This window comes from Pan paniscus, chromosome 17 (assembly GCF_029289425.2).
Source record: "Pan paniscus chromosome 17, NHGRI_mPanPan1-v2.0_pri, whole genome shotgun sequence".
NCBI classification, from domain to species: domain Eukaryota; kingdom Metazoa; phylum Chordata; class Mammalia; order Primates; family Hominidae; genus Pan; species Pan paniscus.
In genome coordinates, this window is record NC_073266.2 from 79,789,022 (window position 1) to 79,809,041 (window position 20,020).

General features: G+C 34.4%; 1 protein-coding gene across 12 annotated transcripts in view; it reads left to right on the forward strand.

Annotated features, from left to right (window-relative positions):
* The window catches only part of RELCH (RAB11 binding and LisH domain, coiled-coil and HEAT repeat containing), a 119,868-nt gene that overhangs the window by 80,736 nt on the left and 19,112 nt on the right, over positions 1 to 20,020 (forward strand). For 5 of the 12 annotated variants that reach the window (XM_008952645.5, XM_057300440.2, XM_034943895.3 and 2 more), the window contains 7 exons: positions 879 to 958; positions 5,989 to 6,095; positions 7,380 to 7,479; positions 11,788 to 11,870; positions 12,660 to 12,723; positions 14,317 to 14,455; positions 19,369 to 19,485. In XM_008952645.5, coding sequence (XP_008950893.2) covers positions 879 to 958; positions 5,989 to 6,095; positions 7,380 to 7,479; positions 11,788 to 11,870; positions 12,660 to 12,723; positions 14,317 to 14,455; positions 19,369 to 19,485 — 690 coding nt within the window. Of the gene's footprint in view, positions 1 to 878; positions 959 to 1,420; positions 1,523 to 5,988; positions 6,096 to 7,379; positions 7,480 to 11,787; positions 11,871 to 12,373; positions 12,457 to 12,659; positions 12,724 to 14,316; positions 14,456 to 19,368; positions 19,486 to 20,020 lie in introns of those variants that run through there. The other 7 variants (XM_034943901.3, XM_055102509.2, XM_055102505.2 and 4 more) reach the window with 4 other exon arrangements.

Sequence of the window (20,020 nt, forward strand, 5' to 3'; positions counted from 1 at the left end):
AATTAATGTGAAAATGGAACTGTCTTTTTTGCAAAATTTCTTCAGGGCAGTTAGTTAAATAAATCTTTTCAACTCAATTTCTTTATGTAGTACCCTCAGAAAATAATTTAAAGCCATATAAAAAATAAGTATAGTAAAAAACTATTCTTGGGAATATAACAGCAAACGAAAGCACTTAAAACAGTGCCTCATGATCAGTAAATAAAAGCTGTTGGTGCTGTGAATGATAATTGTCCTCTCATAACTTTTCTTTTGAAATTGTCCACAGAGGGTGTATAAGAAAATCTCTTACAAAGCAGTTACAGGGCACAGAACTATGGTTGCATACTTTCCCCTTTTTCTCTGCTTTACTTAGCATGATTCCTTCCCCCTCCATGAAAATAATCAGGGCTCTGTCTGGCTGAAAACCCTACTGAGGATGCAGGAGGGGCTCAGGAAATCAGGCTAGTACTGAAAACTACCTCATATCTAGAAATAGATCAAATAACATATATCTATGTGCTTTTAGGTGAGTGCATTTACATTTTAGTAAACCGCAAATTGAAAGCATAAAAATTTTGGACAACCTGCCTATAGGGACACTTAGAAGACTTTCAAGAAGAAAGTTCTGATTTCCAATTATGGAAATCAAGAGTATACCATCTCATTTGGGTTATTAAAATTCTTTGCCATTTATCAGAAATGTTTATGCTAGTGGCTCTTCAGGAAACACTAAGTTGTATTTTACAACCACCAATAAACATATGTTTTCCAAAGTAATGATAATACTTACTTGTAACCTAGTAAACAGTTGTAATTTTAAATATAATCGCATTATGATTTTTTTCTTTACACTTAAAATATACTTATGTTTTTTTAAATTATTTTAATAATTTTAGATTCCTCAGCAGGAAATGGGGTCCTCACTAAAGCTACAGTCCCCATTTATGCAACAGGAGTCCTTACGTGTTATATTCAGGTAAGGGAAAAATTCTTACTCTCTAGTAAAAGGCTTTCCATTTAGAAAAATGCCTAGTATTGTGTCTTCTTAATGTAAGTGACATTGCTACCAATAAAGAAAAACAATTTACTTATTTTATTCAATAAATAATTTATAATGGATAGCATATTTGAATAATAAGTGCCTGAGTAAAACCTCAGTTGAACAAATAAATTTAGAGATTATGAGCTTTTTGATATTTTGTTAGAAGTGTTAGATTGTACTTACTTAGCAGAGTTTCTTTGTGTTCCATGATAAGTTTTTCATAAATAAATGATAAGCAGAACACATACGTTAGGTGAACTAAGCTACAAAGCACTGTAGAACACTATACCTTATCATCATTTTTAGCTAAGTACTTTTTAATAATGCAGTTTGAGTATCCCTTATCTCAAATGCTTAGGATGAAAGTGTTTTCAGATTTTGGATTTTTTTTTTCAGATAAAGGAGTATTTGCATATACATAATGAGATATCTTGGGAATGGGACCCAAGTCTAAACACAAAATGTGTTTCATATACACATTATACACATAGCCTGAAGGTAATTTTATACAATATTTTAAATAATTTTGTGCATGAAACAGTTTGTGTACATTGAACCATCAGAAAGCAAAGGAGTTGCTGTCTCAGCCACCTATGTGGACAATCTGGTTGGTTGGCATCACGATCATCATTCCTGACTTTGCATTTATATGCTACCAATAAGCAATCATTTTCTTATACTTTTTCACATGTAAGTACTTAACAATAAGAAAATATGACATATCATCAATACAGCGAAAAAATAATGTGCTCAGGGTAACAAAGCACAGTAGCATCACCAGAATACCTGTATCATCTGTTGAACAACAGCCACAGCAAATGATGACAGGCTTTCACACACAGTATCAGTTTGGTACTCACAAAGTTTCAAATTTTAGAGCATTCTGGATTTTCAGATTAGGGATGCTTAACCTGTACTTTATTTTTCTTAATTGTTACTGCATAACAAACTACCCCAAAACATAATGGTCTATTATAACTGTTTCATTTGCTCATGATTCTGCAATCTGGGCCTCACTCAGCTTTCTCCTCTTCTGCTGTTTTTGCTGGCGGTCACTTCTGTTGCTGCAGTAAGTGGGTTAGCTGAAGAGGTCTCTACATAAGTCTCAGGACCTCTCTCTGTCTCCACATGGCTTCTGAAGCAGCAGAGCCAGACTTATCATATAGTGGCTAACACCTCCCAAGAATGAAAAGGCAGAATCTGCTAGGCTAAGGCTCAGGCCTGGAATTAGCACAACATGGTTTCTACTGCAGTCCCTTGCTAAATAAGTCACAGGCACAGCTCAGATTCAAGCAAAAGTAGGGAAGTAAGCCGGGTGTGAACCAGGAGGTGTGGTTCAGTGGTGGCCACCAATGTAACAGGCTGCCACACTCTACTTAACATTGTTTTAAGTAAATAACATATGATGTGTCTCAAAGCATAGTAGTAATTTTTAAGTATGAGGCAGTCCCACCGGTAAGGTGGAAATACTGACTCGGGATAAAGCACTTTTAGAAGTTAGAATGTAAGAATGAAGAAGAAACACCTTTTCCAATGGTTTCCTGAATTTTTACCCACTACTAACTTATTTATTTTGCTCTTTAAATTCAAAGTACAGCAATTCATATTTATTGTACTCTTCTTTCTTTTTTTATTTTTATTATTATACTCTAAGTTCTAGGGTACATGTGCACAACGTTCAAGTTCGTTACATCGGTATACATGTGCCATGTTGGTTTGCTGCACCCATTAACTTGTCATTTACATTAGGTATATCTCCTAAAGCTGTTCCTCCCCCTGCCCCCCACCCCACAACAGGCCTCGGGGTGTGATGTTCCCCGCCTTGTGTCCAAGTGTTCTCATTGTTCAATTCCCACCTATGAGTGAGAACATGTGGTGTTTGGTTTTCTGTCCTTGTGATAGTTTGCTCAGAATGATGGTTTCCAGCTGCATCCATGGTGTATATGTGCCACATTTTCTTAATCCAGTCTATCGTTGATGGACATTTGGGTTGGTTCCAAGTCTTTGCTATTGTGAATAGTGCTGCAATAAACATACATGTGCATGTGTCTTTATAGTAGTATGATTTATAATCCTTTGGGTATATACCCAGTAATGGGATCGTTGGGTCAAATGATATTTCTAGTTCTAGATCCTTGAGGAATTGCCACACTGTCTTCCACAATGGTTGAACTAGTTTATAGTCCCACCAACAGTGTAAAAGCGTTCCTATTTCTCCACATCCTCTCTAGCACCTGTTTTTTCCTGACTTTTTTAATGATTGCCATTCTAACTGGTGTGAGATGGTATCTCATTGTGGTTTTGATTTGCATTTCTCTGATGACCAGTGATGATGAGCATTTTTCATGTGTCTGTTGGCTGCATAAATGTCTTCTTTTGAGAAGTGTCTGTTCATATGCTTCACACACTTTTTGATGGGGTTGTTTTTTTCTTGTAAATTTGTTTGAGTTCTTTGTAGATTCTGGATAATAGCCCTTTGTCAGATGAGTAGATTGCAAAAATTTTCTCCCATTCTGTAGGTTGCCTGTTCACTCTGATGGTAGTTTCTTTTGCTGTGCAGAAGCTTTTTAGTTTAATTAGATCCCATTTGTCTATTTTGGCTTTTGTTGTCACTGCTTTTGGTGTTTTAGTCATGAAGGCCTTGCCCATGCCTATGTCCTGAATGGTATTGCCTAGGTTTTCTTCTAGGGTTTTTATGGTTTTAGGTCTAACGTCTAAGTGTTTAATGCATCTTGACTTAATTTTTGTATAAGGTGTAAGGAAGGGATCCAGTTTCCACTTTCTACACATGGCTAGCCAGTTTTCCCAGCACCATTTATTAAATAGGGAATCCTTTCCCCATTTCTTGTTTTTGTCAGGTTTGTCAAAGATCAGATGGTTGTAGATGTGTGGTGTTATTTCTGAGGCCTCTGTTCTGTACCATTGGTCTATATATCTGTTTTGGTAGCAGTTATTATACTCTTCTTTCAAGACAAATTTGAATCATCCTATAGTATTAAAATACAGTTATACGGTATCACATATTACCTTGCAATAGAAGTTACAACTCTGTTAAAGTGGCACAGTATCCTTTTAAATTTTTCTTTTCTACACTAGTTTCTAATACTACCCTGATATGGATACTTTTCTGTTTGTAGAAGATTTTAAGTCATGTATGCTAATAAATTGTCTCTATTGTTCATAAATTTGTGGAGATCAAAGATATTAAGTCCTAACAGTGCTAGACACAACAGTATGCCTACCATTCTCTAACTTTGGAAAGTGTCCTTGTATAATGTGCGATGTCAGTATTTTATTCTCTCTCTTTTTTACCCTCTTGAAGTTTTGTTAATATTTTTATTTTGACCATAAATAACATTTTAAATCATAATAATTAAATGCCAAGAACAAGGTTTGGCTCATAATAGGCCCTCAGAATGGATCTGTTGAATAAATGAATAAGGGGCATTTCTTTTGAGTCATTATGAAGTCTAAATATGTTATTCATATCTGTAAAGAGATAAGAACTTTTCAGCTTATTACAAAATAAATAGCATATTGAGGTAGCAATCACAGATTGCCAGTGTTTCTTATTTTAGGAAGCACATACCAGCAGTTAATGTTTATCTCACTAAACAAAAATTTTTGTTAGGGTAAATTACATTAAACAAAAATTATCTTGAATCAAATACATAAGCAGTATTACTTGTTTTGAGATTCCAAAAATGATAAATAAGATTATAGTAAATTTTTAAAAATCGAAAGAATTCATACTTATTTAGAAGTCTTATTTTATAGCTCTTATTTCACATTTAGGTTTTTCTCAGATTTCCAGCTTGTTTTCCAAAGTTATGTCTATTTTATATTTGAAATAGTAGGCAACTAAAAATGGGTGAAATCACCATTCCAGCGTTGTCCTGATGCTGATTTGTCAGTTAAACTGCGTGTCCTAAAACTGTTATATTCATCCTTTTTTCATGTTAACCATTACTTTTGTCAATCCTTATCTCTACTTCATTCTTAACTAACCTGATTATGTAGCAAAAAAAAAAAGGGTAGGTGGTAATCCAGTCTTCCTCATGATCTATTGATACATTCAGAAGCTATTTACTGTTGACCTTCTGTGTCCCTAATGTCGACTTGACTTTATTATGTATTTATTTTCTGACAGACTATCAGATTCCCTTCCCATATACATTTAGGTTAATTTAACATACAACATTATTTTTTTTTACTCTCTTAATTTAGCAGGTTTTCTTTTTCTAACATATTTTCTGATTATGAAAGTAATAATAGTTCGTTGAAAAAAGTTTGAAAAACACAGATTATTTTTTAATCAAGGTGTGCATCTGTTTCTTAAAAGAACACAGTAGTCTATGTTTTACCAAGTGTGCAGTTTTCACCACTAGGATATTGCAAAGATAATTTCTTAGAAATCAATTTTCTACTATTTTTTCTACAAGGGGGTAACTATTCTAATAGTTTGTATTATATAGAGCCAAAATTTATGGGAACAAAAATTCGTAAGGTAAATTTTAATAAAAGATTATACTTTTTAATGTTCTAAATCAGGACCAACCATCCAAACTTTTACAGTGATGGAAATAATTTACAGCTGAGTTGTCCAATCAGCTAGGCACTTGCCACATGTGTCTATTAAGCCTTTGCACTGTACCCAGTTTGACTGAGGAACTGAATCTTTCACTTTACATAATTTCTTATTGAAATTTAAATATAAGTAGCCACATGTGGCTAGTGGCTACTACTATATTAGACCACAGGTCTAAATTAAAGTATCAAGATAGTCTGTCTTCATACCATTCTGATGATAGATATGCTTAATAAATATCTTTTAATTAAAATAGCTTCCAAATTTGGATATTTTCCCCTTATTTGGTAACATTTTCTAATTATAGATAGGTAAATATGGTATTTAGTTCTACTTGATTGTTTGGAAATTCAGTATCAGTATTTTTCCTCTGTAGGAAGAAGACCGAAAACTGTTAGTTGGATTCTTAGAAGATGTAATGACGCTGCTTTCATTATCTCATGCTCCTCTTGATAGCCTGAAGGCTTCTTTTGTGGAATTGGGGTAAGAAATAACAGCTTATAGTTTGCTAAAAGCCATATAAAGTTTTTAGATTGGATTTATAGATTACATATTTTAAGTCTAAAAGAGTTGACATGCACACCAATTCTCTTGGTTTTGAAACTTAAGGGTTTTTTTGTGTATTTTAGTTTGTTTCTTGGTTTTGCTTATTTGTTCATTCTTAATATTTTATAATCAATACATTGTAATTTAAAAAGTAGGGGAAAGGTGCAGACATATGTTTTCTTTGAAGCAGTTGGAGAAATAAAATGAAGTACAGATTTGAAGAAAATTTAGTTTCCCAGAACTGAAAAAGGAGCCCCAAGTGAAAGCCAGCTTCTTTGGCTCCTGTTTTCACTGTTTGATTTGCTTAGTCCTGCTCATCATCACATCATCTGGCTGCTAAAATAATTTTATCTCAGTCTTTACTGAAAACACACTCATGCATTTGTTAATAATACCACCTTTCATTTGCATAGGCTTCACAGCCAACATACCCTTCCATATAGATGGTTTGAGTTGATTTTATTTGATTCTACAACAACCATGTGACATACATAGGACATGTACTGCTTCCCCAATTTTTATAGATGCAGAAACCAAGACCCACAGAAGTTGTAATTTACCCACTTGACTCTTAGTCCAGTGGTCTTTCCTTTTTCCTCATGGAGAAATTTGTTTCTTCATAATTTTAACTTGCATGCTATTAAAAAGAGTGGAATTATCTGTCACAATTGTGAATTCTTAGAGAAGTTACAAGTGTGATTTCTGAATTGCTAAAAGATTGTGGTTGTATAAGGAAGGTGACATCTTTTTTGGAGAATCTTAGTTGTTTGTTTATATGTTTTTTGAGACGGAGTCTCGCTCTGTCACCAGGCTAGAGTGCAGTGGTGCGATCTCAGCTCACTGCAACCTCTGCCTCCTGCGTTCAAGCAATTCTCCTGCCTCAGCCTCCTGAGTAGCTGGGACTACAGGTGCGCACCACCATGCCCAGCTAATTTTTGTGTTTTTAGTAGAGACAGGGTTTCACCACGTTGGCCAGGATGGTCTCGATCTCTTGACCTCGTGATTTGCCCACCTTATCCTCTCAAAGTGCTGGGATTACAGGTGTGAGCCACTGTGCCTAGCCGAGAATCTTAGTTGTAACCTATGTAACCAAACAAAGTAATTCCATATGTTCTGCAAATATTGTTATCATTAATATTCCTTATAAATATCGTGTTTTTCAGTTCACCAGTAAGGGACTGTGGCTGTCAATTTTAACACTGTTTTTTTTTTTTCTTCTAGTGCAAACCCAGCCTACCATGAGTTACTATTAACTGTTTTGTGGTATGGTGTTGTCCATACTTCAGCACTCGTGAGGTGTACTGCTGCTAGAATGTTTGAGGTATGTCAACACATGCCTCTGTTGGTTTCAATTATAATGATTTTTTTTTTTTTTTTTTTTTTTGCGAAGAAGAAGGGAATTTTTTTTTAATAAAAAGGCTTTGCATATCATGTTATGTTGATATATATTTTATGGCTTTGAACAGTGTCTGGTTGTGTACTGTGTGATGGGGCAGAAATTTAGCTTTAACATATTTAAAAATGTTTTCCCGCCTTACTGGTTCCTTGAATGTTATTCAATTATCACTTTTATTTCTCAAACTATCTTTTAAATATTATTTTAATTTCTAACTTATATAACTCTTTCTGACTATACTTTTCAATTTACTGAGGTAAATGACTACTAAAATAAACTGAAACAACATAGGATATCTTTCAAGTTGTAAAATATAGTTGAATTTATCAGTAGCATTAGAAAATCAATTATTGCAATTATGGAAATGTTTATTTTATTGGTTACTCCTACTTCACTATTCCCTAACATTTCATATGTAGAATAACATCCCAATACATTAACTGCCCATAGAGTTGCAAAAGAGAGGAGACCAGATAATTTACCTAAATTGTACTAAATTGCTACCTACCCAAGTTAAGTATGAAATTGAAATAACTATCTTTTGTACCCATCATATAGCAAATTATGTCATAGCCCTAGTATGTGTGTAGGTGGGGAGCAGTGAGGTTGAGGTTTAGAACTTTATTTGAGCACTAAAATTGGTTTACTGTTTCTTATTGATTTCCAGTCTTGCAATAAATCTAGGCTGCCTTGGTTCAGTTTCCATCTCTGCTACCTAGTGACTTTGTAAATTACTTGGACAAGGTTGAGCCTCTCTGTACCTTAGTTTCCTCATGTACAAAAGAAAGTTGATAACAAAAAGTATCTGTCTCAAAGTATCAGTCTCAAAGGATTTTTGTTAATATTAAACTAATTAATGCTTGTAAAGCCCTTAAAACAGTCTCTGGAACATAATAAGTGCTTATATGTTTACTGTCATTATCATTATTTTTTCCATCCATGCTATTACTTCACAAAATATATGATAGTAATAGGGAACATATACTTATCCAAACTAAAATTGCCCCAATATTCATGTGTTTCTTAAAATACCTAAACATTTATTTCTATAAAAAGAATTGGGTAATTCAAATCTTGCCGAATATCAGAATTTCTCCACAATTTAAGATAAATTGCAATTGGAGATGGGGTACTGATATATTTAAAATATATGCTTTCTAAAATTTTCAAATACGTAAATTAGATTTGTGAATTCCAGAAAATTCCATTATTATCAGGAAGCTGAAAATTCTCCATCCATGTTATTCCCTCAGTTATCATACAGAAGCAACTTTTAAAAAGCCGTAATCAGGTTTTTTGTGATGATGAATGCCAAAGCCACTATTTGGTTTTAGGTCTAGTACAAGTTCCTTCTGGATATAAATCATTTTGATTATTCGATATGCTGAAAAGGGGGCATTACCATGAAAGAAAAGTCATTCATCAGTCTCTCCTCTCCCCAAAAAGAAAAAAGTATCTTTTTAAATGAAGAGCTATTTCTTTAATATACTGTCTTCCTATGATTTTATTCTAAGCTCATAAAAGCTATTTCTTTTTCTTAAATCTTTCATCTCTAAAATGTGAGTGTGCACTGGTGAATCAAACCATATAAATGAAAATAAGTAAATAAAATGAATCCTCCCTTTTCACTTGTTTTGAGGTTTTTTGCTTGTTTTGTTTGGTTTTCTGCCTTATTATATGTGGCTTATGTCTGGTTTTGGTTTCTCTGTTTGCTGTCAGTGCTGGTCTGGAAACTATATCTATCTATGCTTAAGCAGTTTTCAGTGTCCTCTCAGGTTATTGATGAACTTCTGGATCTTGTTTGGGAGACTATTTCAATGTTTTTCAAAGTCATTAATGATACATTTCAATGAGCATGTCAGTAAAAGTTATCAGTAAGAGAAATTAAAGTTCCTTTTTTGTCAGTGGTTCTTATTTGAACAAAATTGTGTTAAAAGAATAATGGGTCATAAGATTTATTTTGATACTGATGCTTTATAATTTAGAATTATGCCTGCTTACCCTAAAAAAGTTAATTCAAAATAAAAACATAAAAAAAAACATTCTTTTTTTAAAAAGTAAGACCAGAAAGAAAAGAAAATGAGAAATGCATACATATACCAGGAACCTAATAGGATATGGTCACTGAAATTCACTAATAAATTGAGGTTAATTTTTAGACAGCAGGACAAAAAGAGGGAACCCAATCAATCATATTATTCCCATTGTTAAATAAGGGAATATAAATTACTTTTTGAAGTAGCAAATTAATAAAATTATTTTATAAGAGGAATTTATCATGTTATAATAAATTTCCCAAAAGATGCAGAAAAGAGCTTCATATATATTTTAATCATAAGGAAATTGAACATGTAACATTAGAGCACAACTCAAAGAGGTCATGGACTTTAAGTCAGATGGGACAGAGTTCCTTTGCAGGCCCTGCAACTTAGACTTGGACAAGTTACTTTCCTAAGCTTCAGTTTCTTCATCTGTTAAAATATTGATGATATTTGTACTTACTTCATCAAGTGAAAAGATCAAATGATATATTGTGTTAAAGTGTATAACAATTGATAGCTCTTAAATGTACTTTGTGATTTTCTAGCTTAATAAAGAAATTGAACTTAAAAACCCTACACCAATGAAAAATTAATTTGTCCTCTACATTACCTCTTTTTTAATGCTTTTGACAGACTCAAGATAGCAGAAATTTCAAGATGCTGATTCAAATCTAAGCAATCTTACTTATAAAATGATACAGAGAAGAAAGTTTTATTTAACAATATTTGAACTTCCTTGTCCTATTTCTTTCTATCCAATATCTGTAATGTTTAAGGTATTAAAAGTTCTTTGTCATTTTATTCCTGGTTAATTATCTGTTTTTTTATAAAAATTATTTCAGAATATTGAAGTAGATTCTAAAATGAATCAATTGGTAAATGGTGAAAAATCATTGCAAAATTAAGAATCTTCACATAAAGTGAGTTACTTTCTCTGATGTGTTATATAGGAGGAATACCTTCACATATGCACACAATGGTAGATTTTTGTTACAAAAAATTCTGTGACATCTTTGATCTTCTGTGAGGACTAAGTACTAGCTACTAGGTAAACAGATTGGTGAGCATTTAGGATTAATATGTGCTTACATTCTGAAATTGAGAAGGGGATTGCCCTTCTCAGTTGAACTCATAAAATTCAGTAATATTTATCAAACAAAATGTATACGGCTCAGTATTGCTCTCTTGTATTGCAATTTAGCATTGGTTGCTAAATGAATTGTTTTGTGATTAGATTATAGAGATCTAGTTCTACTCATCTTTTTTATTTTACATTTTATTTGAATTTATAAGAAATCTAAAACAAAGACCTATTTAGATATTAACTGAAGTTTTTTAAATTAGATCATTTCTTCCAAACATATTACAAATCATATATTCTTGCAGTAATCAGAATAATTAAACTCTCATTTCTTGAATGCCTGTTTGTCAGGCACAGTATTTAGGTATGTTATTTGCAAATTCATAGCACAACAGCCCTTTGAGGTAGATAATAATATCACCATTTTCAGATGAGAAAACTTGCGTTTCAAGAGGTTATGGAAAATACTATGTATCTAAGACCACATGGCTTATATGTGGAGAACTGACGTCTGAACCCAGATCTGATTCCCAAGTGTAATACTTTCCAATAGGCAGCCTTATATCTCTGTACCTCAAAAGAGAAGGCTATATTATTTAAAAGATTAGGAATTGTCCTATATGGTTTTAAAATACACTTGCTATAGCACAATAATAAGTGGTTTAGTGGTGGCTGCTACTCATGTGAGTTTGGTTTAAAAACAGCCCAGTTTGTACCCTGTTGGTCATGATAAAAGCATACCACCCTTACTTTGAGAATTTTAACCATAGAGCACAATATGTGTCAAACAAGCTTAAAAAGTATTCTTTTCAGTTGCATTTTGATGGACATTGAAATTGCTTAGACTCTTTGACCAAAAGTACAAACTGCTGTTGAACTGGTGACAAAATCTGTTTTCATGGACGCTAGGCTACTTAAGCTTTATTTTCCTCCTAAGCATTCTCTGCCTTTGTAAAGCACTCTAGCAGCAGTATTTGCTTAGCTTCTAATTTTGGTTTTGCTTTTGTGTTTTCTCTCTTTCTCTTGGTTGTTCCTTCCTTCTTCCCGTGGCGCACTGTGTTTGCTCTTTCCGTGCATCACCTGTGAATACCCCCTGTGCTGACCAATCAGCTGTTGGTGAAGGGGGTGAATGAAACTCTGGTAGCTCAGAGGGTTGTTCCTGCTCTCATTACTCTCTCCAGTGACCCTGAAATGTAAGTGTCATCCCTGCCTTTTATATTCAGCATCCCTTTCAAAATGTGCCTGTCAAGAAATAACCATCAGCTCTTAAATTTATTGAAGAATCTCTTTAAATTAATAATACTGGATTATGCTTATTTGATTTTAAACTTCATCATATTATTCTTTATATATCATGGTTCTTTTTAAATCAACCCTCACCATAAGTGTAATTTGGAGGCCATGTATTGAAAAAATATATTAGTAACATTAGTGCTCAATAAATACTTCCAGAACCTAAAATATGCTGATGGACTGTTTCTTTCAAGCCAAGAAGGGATGCTTTCCTAATCTCACTAACAGGTTGTTACCAGTAAGTGTAGTAGCATGAACCAATGGCCTAACATTTTAATGTCTCGTGTGGATGACTAAACCAAGAAAGGCCAATGAGTCTGCCTGCCCATCCTCAGTCACAGCTAACCCAGTTCTTATTCCAGTTTACCAAACCATTTTTTATTGCATGTTGACTGGTTTACAGCTGACTCTTCGAGGCATGAGTGAAGCGTTAGTTGACAAGCGGGTTGCTCCGGCCCTTGTTACCTTGTCCAGTGATCCTGAATTGTGAGTTTCACAGACTGCGACCTTAAGTTATCCTGTCTGTCTTTTTGAGCATTCTTCTTGGTCTGCTTTTTTTAAATTTATTTAATTTGTCATTGCTAGAGACTAATACAGTATATTTACCTTGTACTTACTTTAATATACATTTTAATAATACTCGTTGTTCATCTCAAATCTTCAGTTTCTTTCTGTTTTAATTCTAACAGCTCTGTCAGGATTGCCACAATTCCAGCCTTTGGCACTATTATGGAAACAGTAATTCAAAGAGAGGTAGGAATAATTGAAATTTATTTATGTCTGTGTAATATTGATGTGATCATGAAACATGTATCTGGTGGTAGGCTGCAGGGAGCATCTTACCTTTTATTTTGTGCCCTAGTTAGTTACAGGCCAGAGGAGGATCTCACTGTGAAAACATGGTAGCCTAACCAAGGTATATTTCCATATCCTAAGGAAATCTCTAGTCTTACCTCTCAGTCAGAACATTAAGTATAGGCCAAGCTTTCAGGGATGTCCAAGGGAGAGAATATAGTCATGGGTTCTTAGTTTCTCTTTCTGATTGGGCCAGTAAAGCCCCTTCCTCTTCCCTCTTTTCTACTTATCACTAGAAGCAGAAACTAAAAACCCCGGCTTCAGGCTGCTAAAAGCCTTAAACAAAACAAAACAGAACAACAACAAAATAAGGTGTATTGGACAAGCTTGCTAGATGTTCTATTGTAAGCTGAGCTGGATGTTGCAGTTTTGAATAATCCTTCAAATCAGGTCTAGTTCCAAAGCCTTCTATTATCCGGTAGGCTTCTGGCCAATCTACATAAATTCTTGATTGCCAGTGTTGCACAGATTTGAGGACTGTTTTCCCAGATAACATTAGGAACACAAATGTATCTCAGTTATAAATGAAGGCAAGAGGGCACTTGTATTCTGATAACTGTGTCATTGGTATGAAGCTGTAAAAGTCATTTAGTAGACTGGTATCCTCTTGTTGCAGAGTAGATCTCTGGGCAGATCCTCTGTCATGCCTGTTTCAGGAGACCACCAAGGTCTTCCTTCTTAAAGGTGTATTTTAATTCTGAAACTAATTTCAAGTTTTTTAGATTCTATTTGCAACACTAACTATAAGACACTTCTCAAAATTGATATCAGATTTTTATTTATTTGTTATTATATTGGATATGTCCTTATACAAATGAAAAAACCCTGTAGATTAGCACATAAATTATTTGTGGACATATTACCCAAAAGAAAAAAGTTTTAATAAAACTCCTTTGTCATATAGATTTTTCATGACAAAAACTAAAGTTTTGTTAGTTACAGAAAGAATGTTTTCCATTTTTTCACTTATATATTTCACTGGTGAAGCCACAGAGGAAAAGCACATCATTCTGCAAAGCTTGCAGTCTTGGCAGAATTTCAACATGTTCTCAAATCCTAAAATAAAAATGTCTTTTAGGGAAATGTGAGTAAGATGTAAGTCATTAATGACTCATTGCTTTCAGAAGGTGAATAATTGGGTAACTTACAGTGTGATTTGTTTTAAGAATTATAATTTAGATACAAAATAATCATAAAGTTACCTACTTTTCCCTAAATACGGTGGGATTTTTTTTCTTTTGTTGTTATAATTTGTTCAGGAATATTTGTATTTTTTAATTAAGAATTTGTAAGCATAAGCAAAAGTAGGAAACCTTCTCTGAGCCAAAAGATTAAATAACTATTTATTTAATTCCAAATTTCTACTGTCATTGGACTATAGGTTGCTTTAATCCACTGCTTTAAGTCATGTTTAATGTGTGTCTTTCACTTTAACAACACTACTCAGTTTTCAATATTCTATGAAATGACTGTACAATATCCAATTTTAAGTTGCTGGAAAGAGTGAAAATGCAGTTGGCTTCTTTCCTGGAAGATCCTCAGTATCAAGACCAACATTCTTTGCATACAGAGATCATAAAAACATTTGGTAGAGTTGGCCCTAACGCAGAACCCAGGTTCCGAGATGAGTGTAAGTTGCATTTTTCTACCTTTTTCCTGAATTGTAATGTAAGATCAAAGCTAGACACTCCTCTGAGGCCTTGTCATGTATTAAAATTTTGGTGCATTTGTCATGTGTTAAAGCCTTGTGTACTGAAAGCCTTGTGTACTCTTGTGTACTGAAAGCTAAACATGAAACAAGTTAGTTATTGTGAATTAATCAGTATTGATATTAGTGGATGGTTTTGTATTATTTTGTTTTGAGACAGAGTCTCGCTCTGTCACCCAAGCTGGAGTGCAATGACATGATCTCAGCTCACTGCAACCTCAGCCTCCTGGGTACAAGTGATTCTCCTGCCTCAGCCTCCCAAGTAGTTGGGATTACAGGTGCCCACCACCATGCCTGGCTAATTTTTGTATTTTTCGTAGAGACGGGGTTTTGCCATGTTGGCCAGGCTGGTCTCGAACTCCTGATCTCAGGTGATCTGCCTGCCTCAGCCTCCCAAAGTGTTGGGATTACAGGCGTGAGCCACCGCACCCACCCTAGTGGATGGTCTTATACTGTATAAGTATACAGATGGTCTTATACTGTATACTGATTGCTGTAAGACATATGAAGAGTAACTCAAACTTAATTTCAAGTTATTTTAGAAATATTTCTTAATAACTGCTAATTGCTAAATACTGTGCTGCCTTAGAGTTTATTTTTTATTTTTAAGGAAATTTTTGTGTGTTTCTAGACATGTTCTTATGAAAAATAGACATTTCTTCCACTTAGCATGCCATTCAGCACGATACATAACTTTGTTTTAATTCATAGCTTGTTGATCTGCTACATGATCTTCCACAATTGTCTGCCTTTTTTCTCTAGATTTTACAGAGTCTCTTTTACTGTGGGCCTCAACATTTATGGCCACAATTTCTTTGGATAGCATCAAAGCATTAAGAAATTATGACTTCAAAAGCATATCAGTTATCATAGCTCTTTTATTTTTAGCAATTTGACATGCTCTAGAGAGGGCCACAAGTTGGGTCACTTAAATCAGTTTAGTTTCTAGTACATTATTTTATTCTCCGGCAGACTGTTACATATCCAGGCTGGCATATGACTCTTTAAGATAAGAGTCATCAACAAAAAATACTAAGTCAGGATTTGGACTGCAGTGTCCAAAAAATCGATTGAAGGCATGCACACTGATCAAGCTATAGAAACACAGTCATGACATTTTTTTTCACTGGGTAAGTGTCTTTATAATTAGCCAACTAACAGAAGAAAGTTGATATTTTAGTTAGCACTAGGGATAGTTCTACATGTTGCAGTGTCAAATTTACAGGTGATTCTAGGTAGGAACTCTGAAGGTGCTTTGACTTTTCGAGGCTGTAGTTGCTCTGAGGCAAGGAGACTAACTCTTGGCTGCTGGATTAAAGGATAGGCTCAACAGGCAATGGGTCTTTGGTGTGTGCCATGTTGTCAAGTTAAATGGGTATTTGATATGTTGTCATGTTAAACGGGTCTTTGGTGTGTGCAGTGTTGTTGCATTAAATGGGTCCTTGCTGTGTGCCGTGTCATATAGTTAAAACTTTTCTAGAGCATGATTTGACCTTTCTATGTATATTCAAAAGAAAAACTCATGATAATCTGGGAAGAATCCATCTGGATTCTTATAGGATCTGCTCCAATTATTTTGTTGATTCTTCGGAATCTTTTTTCAGTAATTCTGGGACTATAGTTATTTTTCAAATTAAACATAGTGTCAATATCTTAATTTCTCTTTCTAGAGTTTTCAAGAATATCTAAAAATAACCCTTCCGTTTTATTTGACAGTTTTATTGTAGAATAGATACCTACCTATCAAATTTGTAGGAGTTGTTCAAGAGGAAAAAATGAATTTTCTTCTCATAATGGCCCCCAAATAACAATTAAAGGTTGTTTTGGGAACAGATTGAGGTGAGAAATTCCCACTGCTTGAATAGTTCTAGTAAACCATTATCCTTAAAGCCTCCTGCAACTTACTGTGTACCCACAAGTATGTCTTATACAGTCTTCTTTCACATTTTGGTACAACCAGATTTTTTTTAAGATAAAAATTAGCCTTTTTTTCCACCTTTGTACTTACTTCCCAGTCAAGTGGCTTCTCTTTTGCTTTAGAACTTACCCTGAGGAATTTAGTACTCTATATTAATAAGATAAATATTGAAGTAGAACCTGTATGAAGAATGCGATAGTGTTATTCCTAAGTATTTATAGACAATTGGCTTTGGGAGTTTGGAGGATGGACAGAGAATTTCTGGGTGGTAACGTCTCCCTTGGAGTGGCATTTTGGGTATTTAGGTATTTGCCCCTCTATTTCTTGGCTAATAGAGGACATTAGTTCTTTCAGTGGCCCTTGTTCTTTCCCAGTTGTTAGTTATCACAGGACCTTTGGTCTTGTTTTTATTTTTAGGAACCAGTTGTTTTATCTGGAACACCGTAGAGTTGTTTTTTGTTTTCAGCTATTTTACTTAGTAAGGCTCTCTGAAAATGTTCAGTCGTACATTGGAGATTTTCTGAAGTGGCAATTTTCCATTTCTGATTTTTTCCCCTAAGTTTCTTGTTTGAGGTCTGGGCCCATTTATTCAAACAAACAAACAAAAATAGGACAAGATTCCCTTTATGACTATTGGATCTACCCCAGAATATTTTTTGAACGTTTTCTGATATACAGTTTTTTGTTTGTTTGTTTGTTTGTTTGTTTGTTTGTTGTTTCTGAGGCAGAGTCTTGCTCTGTCACCCAGGCTGGAGTACAGTGATGCCATCTTAGCTCACTGCAACCTGCGCCTCCCTGGTTCAAGTGATTCTCCTGCCTCAGCCTCCCGAGTAGCTGGGATTACAGGCATGCACCACCACATCCGGCTAATTTTTTGCAAAATACGGTTTTATAAAATCTCCTATTATCCTTTTTTCATTTACAAATTTAAATCCTTGTTCAATCTGCCCTAAAGAAAAAGGCTTCTGCAGTGACTTTATGTTATGTATTTCCTCTTTTTCTTTCCCACTGAAGGTCAGTTTTAGAATTAGCCTGTCTAAGTTAGGCATGGTGCCACGTGTCTATAGTCCCAGCTACTCAGAAGCTGAGGTGGGAGGATCACTTGAGGCCAGGAGTTCAACACCAGCCTGAGCAACACAGCAAGATAAGTCCCTACAAAAGATGTTTAAAAATTAGCTAGGCATGGTGGCACGTATCTGTAGTCCATCAACTTGGGAGCCCAAGGCAGGAAGATCACTTGAGTCCAAGTGTTTGAGGCTGTGGTGCACTATGATTGCACCTGTGAATAGTCATTGCATTCCAGCCCAACCAACAGAGCAAGACCCCATCTCTTAATAAAAAAGAAAGAATGATATCCATCTGGGTTATTATTAAATCATCTCCTGGTCCTTCATCTCCTACTGCTTTTAACCATCTGTCTACATCTGAGGGGTTAACTGTTAAGTGAATTAATTAATACATATGTGGTAGCCCAGGACAATATGTGTGTAGTGAAATCTGAATTCTATAGTAAAGTTCTGTCTGTCTTCCTGAGAATTAGGAAGATCCTTAATTAGAGCCTTTAACTTCCTTGAGACTACAGTTTAAATGAACTTCTATAGATTTCTTCTAGTCAAGCAATTTTAAGGGGATATTATGCAGTGTGATTGTTGCATTTCTGAGAAAAACCTTGTAAAAAGGTCAGAGACTCAGGAGAAGATGAAATAAAGGAACCATATATGAATAGATAAAGTGAAAGAATGATAAGTTTCTGAATGTTTGGGCAGAAATGAACTAGTGAGTCTTTGAGAGAGACTTAGAGTCACTATTTTGTTGAGGCCTCAGCGTGCCAATTAATGAAGCTTTCAACTGAATGTTTGGAGTTTTTGTTTCCTAATTTGTTCTAGAGCTCCTCATAAATATACTGTTATTAATTTTGACAAGTCAAAAGGTCCCCTAAAAATGATCATTGTTATTCTGAGTTTTTGTGGGGTTTTACTAAGCTAAGCATGAAAGTTGTGATTATTGCCCCAGCTTATTTAGGATGCAGGAGTTTTTCCAGTAGAAGATTATGACTTTTATATACACAAACTCAGTGCAAACAAGAAAGGGGTCACTACAGTTGGTCAGCAGTTGATGCTTATGGGTGGTGTTTTGTGATCCTCAACCAAGCAGAGACTAGAAAGGGGTTGTGTGATTGGTCTTGTGATTAACAATTTAACAATCACTGACCCTGAAGCCATTTCTTCAAAGAGCCCTGGTTTTAGTGGGAAATGGTACCCAGAAAACACAATCTTAGGCTCTAGAGGTGCTCATTGCTACTGAATTGGTTTTTGTTTCTTGGACCATTGCTTTTATTTAGCAGTAGGTTGAAATTTTATGTTACTCTTTGAGGGTATTAAACTCATTGAATAACTTGAAAATTCAGCCGCCAGTGCTGTTTGACATTGGTCTTTGCTAAGAATTTGAGAAACTAAAGCTAATAATAGTATTCTGAAGGAGTGAAATAATAGGTTGTTGAAAAAGAATATACTCTTTTGATTTCATAGCAATGGTAATATTTTATTTTTATGAAGAAACTTGACTGCAAGTATAAATAATACAAGAGGTATGTTGTTTATAATTATTTGGGCTTCATTTTTCAAACTGGGAAACTGAATTACAGTGAGGCCAAATAATCTATATACATCCTCATAATTAGGTAATAGTGACAGTACTAAAATTTGTTTCCCCCAAATGCCAGATCACTTTTTATTTTGAAAAACTACTTTCTTCCCTAGTTAAGAAAAAGCAAGTATAAGATATGGGTAATCTTTTGAAGTCATTCAGAATTAAAATGAAATTTCATAAATTAAAGTGATAAATTATTGTTAAAGTGTGTCAGGGTTTTGTATGCATGTTTTGGGTAAAAATTTAACCCTTTTTTTTCTGTTTTCAGTTGTTATACCACATTTGCATAAGTTAGCCTTGGTGAACAACTTACAGATTGTGGATTCTAAAAGACTGGACATTGCTACGCATCTTTTTGAAGCCTACAGTGCACTTTCCTGTTGTTGTATCCTTGTTTTATTAAGGTGTATCTACATTTGTGTAACCAATCTTAGAGTGGAACTTGGTTGTTAAAGATTGAAAAGTAGAACTTCTTTTCTTCAACTTACATTAAGCGTTGTAGAAAATTGAAGATTTGATTTGTCTCACTCCACTCCTTCTTCTAGCCATCTCATAATTTTAAAAGATAATTTTAAGTCCTCTGTGCTTTTATGTTCTATAGTTTTGAGAATTTTGGTGAAGTTCTTAACCTGAAGTTTTTATTTATATTAGTTAGCTACATAACTGAGCAAGAAATAAAGGGCAGAAAGAATTACAGCTGAGACTTCTGTTAATCAAAAGGAAGCCTTGTATATATGACTTGGCATTTAGGTTTTTCAGTGAATGTTTAACTCTCAGTATCCAGTGGAATATTATGAGTATCTCTTAGAGAGATATCACACATTGGACAAGTACAGGGCCAACAAAGCTAATGATCTCCAGTGATTGTAGAACTGGGAGAAAACTTAGAGATCATGTAGGTCCATGTCAGTGACTGTAAA